This window comes from Python bivittatus, unplaced genomic scaffold (genome assembly GCF_059951505.1).
Source record: "Python bivittatus isolate LINGU-HERP-01145 unplaced genomic scaffold, Pbiv_v1 ctg000480_np1212, whole genome shotgun sequence".
Taxonomy (NCBI): Eukaryota; Metazoa; Chordata; class Lepidosauria; order Squamata; family Pythonidae; genus Python; species Python bivittatus.
Window position 1 is genome coordinate 75,289,645 of NW_028277075.1, and position 13,641 is coordinate 75,303,285.

Consider the following 13,641-nt stretch of genomic DNA (forward strand, 5'->3'; position numbering starts at 1 on the left):
AATCCCTGCAGTCAATTGCTCTTCGTTTTTCCCAAGAATTATTCTTGACACTATCAGATAATGGTTCCACATTTAGAACCTCCAATCACTCTTGTATCTTTCACTCATTTCTTTAGTCCTTTGTCACAGTCAGTTGAAAAATATTTTCCACATATGTGCATGAATAGACGTATAAACCATGTATTTGAAACACATGAAAACATGTATTTTTAAAGTGGATATTGCCCTCCAAATTACCATTCTCATTTGTTCTTGAGTCTCTGAATGGCCCAATCACTTTTTCTGTACTCTTTTATCTTCTTATCACTTACTCTTCATGTTATTGAACAGAACAATTTTTCTTTCTTAATCACATATTCATTCAGGATGTTGCACTCCCACCCCAAACCCCCCCCCATCTCTGTTCTTTTATTATTATTATCACAATTCACTGAAGTCTACCATGTAACTATCACCAACCTATGAACCCCTACTTCATAGGCACCCAGAACAATCTAGAGGCAGCACTTCATATATTTTAGCCCTTTAATTCATAATTAAACCTATGCCCTCACTTCCATACGTATATTCATCAGCTGCAATCTATAAGATCAGTTCTCCTTCATTCAGATCTATTATATCCTTCTCCTAGTATCATAAACATGCAACATAACTATTTTCTTTCTTTTCTTTAATTTATTGACTCTTTACCATTTATTCTTCTTATATTCCAAGTTGCAATCTTCCATACACCATGGTTGTCCCCAGTACAGCCCATAAGATACTGACCTCCACCACCTATCATAGCTTTAATCATTCAAAGCTTTCACATAACACTTTTAATAAGAAAGAGTAAACTAGGTTACCAAGCTTAATTATGCCCATGCCACATGCAACATTCCCTGCTTGTGGTGAGGGCAATTCTGGTCAGTTTGGCACATTTTGGCAAGTATGCCACAAGCACATGCTGACATTATGCCCAGTGTTATCCCAAGCATGCTCACGCTATTCTATGCAAGCCATGATTTTTAATCTAGAGGCTACCTTACAAGCCCATATAAAAGTTTGCTTTATTGATGTTCCACATCACATTATAAGAAGTTTCACACTCAGAAATCTTGACCACCAGGTTCTTTTTTTCTTCTGAAAAACATAAGTATCTCCTCCAACATGGATTAAATAAGAATATTGAAAACAAAATCACTGTTCCCAACCTTTATTAAACAGCCCATTGCTCTTTGCTAGCCTCCTTCCTAATGGATCCCATAGTTTTCCATTCCCCCTATACTGGTAGGTAAGTAGACTTAGAGGAACATGATTTTGCCCAAGAACCTTTGTCAGCCGTAGTGGAGTTGAATTGTTACATGTGAGGGTGATCCTGTTCCCTTTGGCAAAGAACTCTTTTCTCTGACTAAGGGTTTCATTCATCCTTCAGTGTTCTCCTCCTCCTGTCCTTTTTTCCCCCCTCTTTTAAGGACAATCTTCTTGCTAGCCAGTCTCCCCCAGCACATTGGTGTCTAATTTCACCTAGGATCCACTTTGTATCTACTGGTTGATTAATTCTTCTCATCTGGGTCTTTACAGTATTCATGTCAGGCACACGATGTGTTCCTCCTGACTTTCTGCCAATATACAGGATTTGATTTATATGCAGGTTACTGCTAGAACTCATCAATATGGGATTCATCATCCTCAGACTGGAACTCATCATCTTGGTGAGACTCGCTGTCTGTGCGAGAATTACTGTCCTCTGCAGGGGACTCGTCTCCTGCTGTGTAGTCCTTTGTACATTTGAGAGGGAAGATGCGTCTCACCTTACGAACCTCATAGATAGGTTCAGAATCATATTCATCATAAGTAAACTGAGGCGCAGATCTGTACCTGGTGGGCTCACTATGAATAAAATGCCCTCCTGTTTCCCTAATGGGTGTTCTGTCAGCAGGCACACCTGCAAAAAAGAAGGAGGTTCTGATGTTAGCACTCAAGATCATACCATTCTCTAGAAACAAATGTCCCATTTTTAAATCTCAGTTAGAACATAGGAAACTGCCTTGCCTTGAGTCAGACTATTGTGCCTTCTGGCATAAAACAGTCTACTCTTTCCAAAAACTCATATTTTTACTGGGAATGCCAGGGACTGAACCTCCAAGTGAGATTTGCTGCATTATAGAGTATGTGGTTTATTACGGCCATCATTACTGATTTTAGCCATAATTTAGATATATTTATTTTTAATCGTGGGATCATTGTTATTTCTTTAACTTGGCAGTTCCCAGAAAAATAAAGTTTTAAATTTCTTAACACTGTACAGTAGTCTATTATTTTAGGAGAAATCTTGTCTGATTCATGTATACATTTATGGATATCTATTCCAAGCAAATGAAAAACCCAACAGCTCAGTTAAAGAATTTTTATGCTAAAACAATTTGGGGCATCTTCCATGGGTCATTCTTGCATCCTGGATCTTTTATGTCAATGAGTTCTTGCCACTCACATGTATTACACTCATTTCTTTAGTATAACATATTTCTTGTACACTAAATGGAAAAATCTCAACATATTATTCTTTTGTCCATGTAGGAAAGGGCCGTAGCTCAATGACAGCACATTAGGTTCAACCTTTAGCCAGGAGATCTAAGTCTGAAACCTTGGAAATCTGCTGTGAATTAACACAGACAAAAATGAGCTAAGTGGATCAATGGTGCAATTTCATGGAATGTAGTTGTAGTTCCTAAATGTTGGATAGTAAGCAAGCAGTACATTTGTGGGAACATCTTTGGAGTTCTGATACATTTGATGAGCAGAAGCAGAATTTCAACATCTGAAATAAACTCCATTCATTTAGGGAAGCAGCATCTCTTCTCCAAAATGTATAACAATTTCAAATTGATTGGGCTGGAATACAGCTCCATTTATAACTCCTGTTAGATCAAAGCAAGACTCCATGTTTTGGTTTCTTACCATTAATAAGAACAGATTTAAGTTCCCCATCTTCTTCAACTTCCACTCGCTCCTGTCCATCCTCAACAATTCTGGCAAAGAAATAATACTTTTTCAGCCAGAAGAGGTGAAAATCAGGATCATTACAATTCAGAAAATCAGAATCTATCCATTTTAGCTTTTATTTAAACTATAAGTTGTTGTAAATAAGATAATCCTTTTGAGAGAGGTAGATACTTTCACTTTGAACAAAGCAATCATAAGTGGAACCAGGGACAAGTGAACTGCTGGATTCTCCTGCTGGATTCTCCTGCTGGATCCCAAATCTACTGTGCTGTGGCAGCCGTGACAGGAAGTGTAAGTGGTTTTACCAGGTTTTCTGGGCACAGGATCAAGTCATTTATAACCACTGCCTACAGATGAAAGCAACTTGGGAAAAAGGAATAGCTATGCCATGTTTGGAGTTTCTAGCTGGTTTTTGGGATAATCCCTTCCTTACCTTTTGGTAGTGATTTGTTTGCCATTGATGAAGTTAGTTGAGGAAGAATAAAAACTGAACCCGTTTCCTCCAGTACAGCCACTGAAAGCCATAGGATCACCTAAAAAACAAATGAGCTAATTTAGATCTTGGATATTTGACATGATAAATAAATAATAAAAGTTGACCAAATTATTCTAGCATCTAAAGCAAAAAATCCTGCTGATGTTCTTTATAGGAGTAAAAATGTGAGGGATCAGAATTTCTGGCTCTCTGCTAGAGTAATAGGCTTCAGTATGACATGGGCATCATGCCCTTATCCCCACAAAAATAGCCTTTTGCTACTTCCACATGGAGCAATTTCCAGTGGTAGATGTACAGATTTGGAAAAGTTGGTACAGTACATTTAAGTCTCACGGGCAATGTGGCAACCCTTTTGATGCAAGAGCATACAAGGAAAGGCAAACCACTTCCACTTTGCTCCCAAGCAAACTCCCACTGCCTCCATTAATTCACCAGGTCTCAGACACATCTTGAAGGCAACTTTTATGTTATGTTTATTCCACGGACTTATAATAAGCTGATTAGAAACAGTGGAGACAGTGCTATTACATTTACTTTTGACCTATGTGGAAAATCACCAAGGAAATTCAACACAATCAAATGGAACAACTCAGAAATCAGTTTACTACATTATTTAAAAAATGCATAAATTAAAAAAAATTATTTATTTAATAAATGCATAAATTTATTTATTTAAAAAATCCATAAACCTTAAACAAATAGCTAACAAACTAATCCACAAGAAAAAAACAATAATGATAAAATCCCTATAAACGAAGCAAAATACAATTAAAAATAATTACAATATAATAACCGAAGCACTGCAAGTAACTCACAACACAAAAGCATATGAATGTTGGGTTTCTCTAACATCTAATGCCTGGGAGAAAGGCCAGATGTTCATGGCCAAGAGGGTTGGAGGATAAGTTGTAGACAAGGATAGATATTAGCAGTGGGCTGGAATAATTTTCCTCTGAAGAAAAGTTTTAATATCTTGAGGTTTTCCACATAGAAAAAACCTTTTGGACCTTTCAGAGGTGTATAAAAGTAAGCATGGTGTGGAAAAAGTAAGTTTTTCTGACTCTCCACTTCCTCTCATGATTCTAGGGTCCACAGCCATCCAATAAAGCTACATGAGGGAAGATTCAGGACAGACAAAAAGGTGTTCACACATCCATCATCAAACAATGGGATGCTACTGCTACCTATTTAGTTGTCTTTAAAGAGGGATTACACAGGTTGATGGGAAAGTAGGGTTACCAATGACTATTAATCATGAGGGCTTCAGTGATTATCACCACTTGACCAGGGTTCTGACTTTTTCAGGCCACAGGACCTGTTTATGTATACAAAAATAAGGGAAGCCCCGACCAAGAGAGGTGGGGCTCCTGAATGTCAGCTGACAAGCTCTGCCCTTTCCACTGTATCTTAGAAAAATTGCTATGAACAGCAGCATCAAGGCAGGAGCGAATGGCTGAATGTGTTAGAGCAGTGTTTTTCAAATTTGGCAACTTTAAGATGTGTGAACTTCAACTCCCAGAATACCCCAGCCAGCATGGGAGTTGAAGTCCACACATCTTAAAGTTGCCAAGTCTGAAAAACACTGCATTAGAGGATTGGGAGCACCCTTAGACCCTACAGAGAGGGTTTTTTTCCTTTTTCTTTCCTTAGACCCTTGTGGAGAGGACTAAGAGGGGGGGGGGCTCTCTCCAAGAGACTAAAGAGAGAGAAAAAAGAAAGACACTGAACATGCTCAGCCAACCATTCCTGCCTCAGTGTTGTTCTTCAGGGGTGCCCATGGCCATTTTTTAAAGTGACTAAAGAAAAAAAAACATGCTCCACAAAGAACTAAGGGAAGGAAAAAAAAGCCCTCTCTGAAATGAACTTTTCTCCCAGACCCAGATGGATGCATTATCTGATGGGCTGATATATCAGCCTTGCTTATGAAAACTATCATTGGGTATGTTCTGACACAGAAAATGAATCAGTATCGCGTGTGCTGTTGAAGTGCCCATTGTGCACTCAGTGAAGAACAGGCCTCATACCACCAAGTATCAGAAAATTTAATTGTTCTTATGATCATGATCTTATGATTACAATCTCTTTTTTTGTGACCAATTTCCAGATATCTCCAAGAAGGTTGCAAAATCCATGTCAATAGCAATGGCTTATAGAAATTGTTTGATGCATTCTTTCCATTATTAACTCTTTCAGGCTTTTCTTGTAACTTTTTATTATTTCATGTATTTTTATGACTGGTCATGGGCTATAAATAAACTCTGAACTCAGTCCGAAACATCTGGTTAGAAATAGCAGTTGCCAGGATTTTCAGATCAGCTCTGAGTTCAGCTGACGACTATGAGAACCAATGCTATACTGTATGCTAGTCATTTGGGCCCTGTTTGTATAATACCAGTGGCCCTGCCATCTAACTTACTTTTGTTTGCCAGCCACACGCAACAAGTTGGGGCTATGTTTTTCCTGTACTACACATCTTTCACATTCCTCCTAGCCAATGCAGTTCCCTTTTTTCCTTTTTCACTGAAGCAGTTATTTTGAAATCAGTAGCAGTGCAACTGGGCTTGGTGCAGTCATGGACGGTTCACAGCTCTCACCCCTTTCTGTCCATTTTCCTCCCCATCCCTGCACGGCTTCTGAGGATGAAAATCTCTGTGATTACAGAAACAAAGTGCCTAGAGAGGCCCTGGTTTGTGGCTTCTCTAGCATTTCACCTCAGTCATGGATATCAGAACTAAGAATGCCTAATCTGAGCTAAGGAGTTTGGATGGCTCAGAGTGAGTTGGCTTACCTCCAAACAAGTCTCTGTGTGTTTGAGGTCAAATCTAAATCCCCCAGATAATTGATGAATCAATTGATCCTGTTCCAGAACAGGCACAACACACCTATACCCCACACACCAAGACCCAACTGAATGCATTAGGCAAGCAAAGCCTATTGCATAGAAATGGCAGACAAGTTCACAGTACTGAAACTGTGACAAGGTAGATGCCCATACGACATCCAGAAAAAGAATAGAATATGTTCCTGAAAGTAATAATGGACAAGACAGGTAAGGTTTTCTTCTTAGGAATATTGAGAGATGCTTTCATGGTTACAGATAAAAAGCTAAAGGAGGTGTCAAGTCAGTGGGCTACCAGAGAACTTTGTTTTGTTTTTTCCTGGAGTGTAACATAACAAAGCATGCCTGGCTGCTGTTGGGGCGTGAGGAGAGAATCAGGAACCTGCCACAATAAACAGATAGTGGCTGGGTTGATATATAGTGGTACCTCGGGATACGAACACCTCTGCTAACGAACTTTTCGGGTTACGACCAGCTCCGGCTGCAAAAATTTACCTCGATGTGCGAACTCCGCCTCGGGGTACGGTCATTTTTCCTCCCTGACACGTGGTCCGCGGCCATTTTTCTGCCCCTGACATGTGGTCCGCGGTTGTTTTCCCGCCGCGCCCGGCCGTTCTCCCGCCACGCTGCACCGCGCTGCGCCCAGCTGTTCTCGCGCTGCGCTGCGCCCAGCCTTTTTCCCGCCACGCCACGCGGCGCCCGGCCGTTCTCCTGCCCCTGACGCATGGTCCGCGGACGCCAGAACGGATTAACGGTAATTACATTGAACTTTATGGGAAAATTTGCTTCAGGGTGCGACCAAATTCGGAGGGCGGAACGGATTAACCGGATTTACATTGAACCCTATGGGGAAATTTGCGTCGGGTTACGACCAACTCGGGATACGCCCAGAGTCACGGAACGCATTAAGTTCGTATCCCGAGGTACCACTGTACTATGCAAGCCATAATGTAGTTGGTTTGTTTTGGCTTCATACAATGTTTGAAATAGCTCTTGTGATTGGAATCTACCATTTATTGTTATGTGTTAACCCAGCCAATTGTGGCCTAGTAAAGAAATCTTGGTTAAGCAAATCAACCCTTATTTCAGGCTGTGAACCCCACTGCTGGTTGGAAAGCAACAGCCAGGACAGTGCCGACTCACGGTAGAGCAGCAAGTAGCAGAAATTTCCATCAGCGTATTCTCACACACAGTCGGGATTTGTCATCCCCCTTCAACTAATAGTTGATTTGACCCTAGGAAGTCTTGATTATTTTCCAGTTTGATTTGTTCAGTTCAAGCCCGCTAATTATGAATTTGCACTTGCTAAATTAAACAAATATATAAGTTGATTAATTAGAGCTGGGTAACGAACTCAGGTGGTTGTACATCCTGGGGAGATTGTGCCTGGTCCTTTCTTGTTTGAGTTGTATGGCGACAAGGCACTTTCTCACTCTGTCACTGCCCCCTTAGGTCAAATGCATTTTTTCCTGGGACTGCACAGCTACCACAAAAGCCCAAGAAAAGACACGGTTGTTTCAAAAAGAGCTACTGCCAAATACACTAAGAGTGCCCACGCCAGATCCAAGATGTCTTTTCCACTGTGGATCTAAATTGCACATTCTTGCTTGTGGCATATTGTGGGGTAGGCAGATTATATCAATTAACAGAAAGAGGATTAGACAAGATGGCTTTGGGTTTCTTTCAATACTCAGCAGGACTATTACTTACCAAAGAAAGGGTCCCTTCCCCCAAAAAAGTCCCGAAAGACATCATGGGCGCTGCGGAAATGGAACATATAGTCAGGGCTGACATTGGTCCTGGTGGATCCTCCAGGCCTACCTGCAAGATGTTAAAGAATGGAAAAGATTAGGGCTGTGCACACTTCAGACGCAATTCAGAGGAAGTGCTTCTCTGCTATTTATTAGAGCAGCCTGACTTTTTCTGCACAGACCTGGAGAAAAGGGTGCTGGTGCTTTAAGACTCACAGCGACCTGAAGAAAAGATGGGCTGTTTTAATGAACAGCAGAGAAATGCTGGGCTGTGTGAGTTTGAGGCACTAGTTCCAAAATGTTTTTGAAATGTGTTCCATCCTAGAAAAGATGCTCAGAATATAAGATGTAGTGGATGGAGAACACAAGGCAGGAACCCCTCCCTTTTTTGAAACCGAGGTTCTGAATATTAATAGTTGACTCTGGCCTGTTGAAATCACAGTGCTAGGCTGGACTAGAGCGTCTATCTCTTGAAACTCTTTTTTAAGGGCACTACTGCATGAGCTTTTTATACTACTCCAGAATCAACTCCAGACCTCTATGGTTCTTGGATGTTGGGTGACTTTGGCAGATAAAGTAGTTTATTTCTGGTTCAGCTGCAGTGTATTCAAACTCTAAAAAAAGCAATCTTTCTGTTTGCAAAACTGCAGCTCCAAGGAGTTTACAGGTGGTGATTTTGGGGGGAGATAGGAATACAGTAATGTGGGGCATAGTGGCTGATTCCATTTTTCCCACCTATTAGGCAGGGCAGGAGATGCATTTTGAAATCCACTGTGATGAAGAGGGTCACATCTCCAGCTTCAAAATTGTGAGGAGGGGATTGGAGAGTGAAACAGAGTGGTGTGGAAGGGCTGCAAGTTTGTAAAAGGTTCCTTATGACTTGCATACCCTGCTCTTATGAAGATGGAGAATAAGAGCAAGCATTAGATATCAGGAAGAGATGAGGGCTGATCAGAACCCTTTGTGCTGTGGAACCCCTACATCTCTGTCAGATGTCCGCCCCTAAAATCATTACTTCTGTGCCCTTCTCAAGTTCAGGGTCTCCTGGGCACTCCTAAGGTTGAGAAAGAAAAACAGCTGCAGTTGTGTTGTCTTCTAGAATTGTGATTGAATTTGCTTTCTTTACAATGTCACTTACCTCTTCCCATGAGTCCATCCTTACCATAGAGATCATAGACATCACGTTTGTTCTCTGGAAGAAAGAAGGCCTAGTTGACATATACACAAAGCCAGGTTGCTGACCTGGGTTCACATAATATGTGAAACATTGACTGTGGTTTATAAACTACCCTAGCCAGGTTCTTACTACTTGCTAAATTAAATTCATCCAAACTATATTATGGCTTAGTACTGTGCACCCATGTTGAAAAGTAGGCTCTTATCCAGCCGCCTATCGGTTTTCAGAAACACTGGGTTTTTTTGCTTTGTTTCACAGTTCTGTCTAGTCACCATATGATGTGGAATGATAAATGAATGCAGAAACGCCTGGCTTGGACAACTGCTTCTGTCAGTGCTCCTCCATCCTCAGCTAAACTTGAGAATTGATAAGAACCATAAGAACCAAGGTAGGTCAAGCCCACTAGAATGGATGTGCAGGGCAATGGCACATTGAGCAGAGTGGCCATGTTACAAAGAGCGCAACAGCTGCCTGCATGCTGAGCCCAGAGGCTTAATCTTAAGAAAAGGAAGGAATCTGAGCAAAGGAAGTTCAGTGCAGAAATCAGGGTCTTGTTGAATAAATGACCCTCCAGAATATGGTAGAGGGCACCAGCTTCCATGAAATAAACAAGAAATAAAAAGTATTGGAAGAGTTAGAATAAATGGTGGAATGAGCTATCTCCCACATATAAAGAAAGCAGACGGTAATGTGCCAAATGGAGAGGGTCTAAGAAAGAAGCTGAAAGTGTCACTGCTTAAATTCCAGGTAGGAAAGACAGACGGTCATGTGATTATGTTTGTTTGGAAACCTCTCCTATGCATTAAGGACTTACCTAAGTGTACTAAGGGGAGGTGGAGATATGGTCTGTGATTAACAAAGGGCTTTTCAAAGTGTGTTCCACGAAATCCTAAGGTTCCACAAGAACTTGATGGGGTTACATGAGAGATAAAGGGCAAAAAAGTTCACAACTTTATATTACTAGAGGTTTGCCTCTTGATCAGGGATTCAGGAACTTTAAAAAAAATCTTAACCGCTAAGTTTGAAAACCTCTGGCCTATGCAACAGATATCAAATTATACTTCCAACTACTGATACTGTCTGAATTTCTTTCTCAGATTTCAGGGGGAGAAAATGAGCCCTTCTTTAAGGAAGCCCCAGATTTCAAAGCCTTAGCATTACAAGATGTAAGGTCTATAGCTCAGTTTGATGCACCTACTTACAAGTAACTGTGACAATACATCACAATGGTCCCTGTCCCCATTGTTCTGACAAATACATTAATCACAGAATGAGTTTGGTTTAGCGGTGATACGCACCAAACACTGATCTGTGCCAAAAAAGTAGACAAATCTAAACAATGCGACAAAAGGCATTGTTGCAATCATGAAAAGAGAGTTTGAATGCTTACTGTCTGAAAGTACTTCATACGCTTCTGCAATCTCCTTGAATCTCTGTTCTGCAAATTGTTTGTTTTCTGGGTTTTTATCTGGGTGCCACCTGAGAGCTTTCTTCCTGTACCTTTAATGTCCATGCACACACAGAGAGATACAGATACAAAATGAATTAGCATCCCTATAATTATTGACCACCATGAAGCTGCTAAGGTGGGCAGCAACTCTAAAGTACAACAGATTGGTGCAGTTCTACCATTTGACTTTGGGGACAAGAAAGGAAACAGATTCCTGCTCCATAGGAATTTTTTTCTATTTTTTTAAAGTAGACTTGAACATACTCTCCACAAGTCTGTCACTACTAGATAAGGAGAAGTCAGGTAGGCAGACTAATTTCAGACTGTTTGAAGGTATCTCTCTCCAGTGGTTTAGAGTCTGACACGCAGATAGAGCAGTGCATTGTGTGTTATTTCAGGTAATAGAGTACTTAGCATTAAGCACATGCATTTTCAGATTTTGCAAAGATAGGTTGGCTGGTGTGGGTCTTCCGGGCTGTGTGGCCGTGTTCTGGAAGTTTTGTTTCCTAATGTTTCGCCAGCACCTGTGACTGGCATCTTCAGAGTGCAGGAGCACAGACAGGAGCAGTTCTCTCTGTGCCCAGGGACAGAACTGCTCCTGTCTGTGCTCCTGCACTCTGAAGATGCCGGTCACAGGTGCTGGCGAAACGTTAGGAAACAAAACTTCCAGAACACGGCCACACAGCCCGGAAGACCCACACCAGCCATCGTATGCCGGCCGTGAAAGCCTTCGACAATACTTTGCAAAGATAATTTGCAAAAACTTGCAGCAAGCCAATTTGTAAACATTTTGTAATACAGGCAGCAATACCTTTACACACGGCAGGCCTTAGATATATCTGCACCAGAAGTAAAAGGAAGCAAAAAAAAAAAAAAATCTTCTGCATAGACATTCAAGCTCTTCTGACAAAACCATTATAATATGGCAAATTAAGACTGGCCCAGTATTAGGCACAATGAGGAAGCACTTCAGACTGAAGTTGCTATGAGTGGGTGATATAGCAAAACTCAAGCTTTCCTTGTGAGTTTGTTGGCCATCTTTCTGGAGGATGGAGTTGTGTATCCCACTTAGCTGTTCTGCTTTCCCTAAATTAACCTGTTCCTAACACCAATACAGAAGCAAGATTCTGCTGACTATCTGGTCATGAAATGCAGGGGGAGTTCATCTCATACTTTGCTTATGGCACCAAAATATCTTAAATTAGTTTTAAACAAAACCCAGAAATATTGCCTTTCCTCCCCTCCACCCTCCACATAAGGACACTTACGGACTTATGGAATAGGATATAGGAAACAAGGACTATTATCCAATTAAGATAATGTTAACTGAATGAGTATGTGTATTGTATTTGCTTAGATATATGTTTTTGCATTTTTATAATGCCTATTGACACCCCATATTTGCCACTTGATAAATTAGGACATATTTTTAGTGGATCAAAATTTTTAAGATGATTAGTGTCCTTAAAATGTATATCTGTTCTCTGAATTTTTTTTTTTAAAAAAACCTAATTAAGCCCTACAGTGTTAAAGCCCACCCACTTCTTCTTGCCTTAGATACTGAAATATTCATAGCAAGAAGAGGAGGTTCACTAAAAACTACTTTCCTATTTCTTGCAGTGCCCACATTAGCTGATTGGCTGGAGGACGACATCCTCTTAGAAAAAAGAAGGATGACCACAGAAGTATGAAGTCAAGAGCACTTACGCTTTTTTAATGTCATCTAAGGAAGCAGTGCGGGGAAGGCCCAGGGCTTCATAGTACTCCACCATGTTGAACTGATGTTTTCTGTAGAACCAGTGAGGATGTAAACACAGTAAAAACAGGTATATATTAGAGGACTCCAGATGTCCAATCAAAGTCTTTGGGTTTTCAACTGAAGTTACAGGTGGTCATGGCCATTCACCAAGTTGGGCAAGCCCGTGTGGAGAAGCAAATGGTTGGATAGTTGATCCTATGACACACAAAAGAAAATGTCATGCTACTCGAATATATATTAGCATCTCCAAAAAGATGGAGAAAATGAGCTTATGTGTGCCTTGTTGATTAATGTTAGTATTTCCTATCGAAAAGAAAGCCAGAATGTCTGCAGACAGGGCAAAGGTGATTACAAAACTGCCAATGCCACACCTTTCCTAGAGCTGATCTCTTAGAAACCAAGTGAAGACAATGAAAAAAAATTAAGATACATTAGGAGAAAACAAAGATCCCCATCCACATATAGGAAAATGCTTCCATTTTTCCTGGCATAAACTGGATCATTTGTCATTTCACTCTCCACCCTTTCCCAATTCCTTTTGTCTGTGAGTCTTTATCAGGGCATTAAAAATTTTAAAAAGCCCATTAACAGTATAACACCCTTCATCCTTTTGTACCTATCAGTAGTTCAGTTGTACTAGTTGTTCCTTCTGCCCATTTTGAAGCCGTTAATTTCAGATAAGAACAATGGCTGGCTGAATTTGCTGCTTCAGATTTTCATGTTATTGTGTGGCTGAGAAAAAGGGGATGATTAACGGTCTGAAGAAGCATATTAGAAGTTTCAGTCTTACTAGCAGAATCTCCTGTTGGTTAATCTCTATAGTCACACAGTAGCTGTGTCCACACAACATATTTAACTTGGTTACTGAATTCATTTCTCTGGGATTACCCAATACAGTGAGCCATAAACTAATCACACTATTTGAATACACATAATCTAAGCCACAATAGAACAAACCAAGGATAACCTTAATCATGCTGTGCAACACATTTTCAAGAAAATGGGAACTTGGGTTGTTGATCTTTTTTCTTTTCAAAGTCTGCCATACCAAATAGACAGAAAATGTCATTAACGTTTAACAATATATACTGTGAAAGTACCTAGCCCTAATTAATACAATGTTTTATAAAGTCATATAGAAAGAGCTGTCAGTCTTGATCTGACTCACTAGGGGCACCTTTGCA

The 13,641-nt window shown here is 40.5% G+C and overlaps 1 protein-coding gene across 1 annotated transcript; it reads right to left on the reverse strand.

The window, feature by feature from the left end:
• Window positions 1-1,640: 1,640 nt before the first annotated feature.
• Window positions 1,641-12,784, reverse strand: LOC148215049 (dnaJ homolog subfamily B member 6-like). The gene is made up of 7 exons (XM_088146349.1): window positions 12,406-12,784; window positions 10,639-10,748; window positions 9,210-9,263; window positions 8,031-8,141; window positions 3,419-3,518; window positions 2,941-3,011; window positions 1,641-1,927 (listed from the first exon to the last, which is right to left on the reverse strand). Exons 1-7 carry the CDS (start codon window positions 12,468-12,470, stop codon window positions 1,641-1,643), a joined length of 798 nt encoding a protein of 265 aa, XP_088002475.1. The 5' UTR covers window positions 12,471-12,784.
• Window positions 12,785-13,641: the final 857 nt, after the last annotated feature.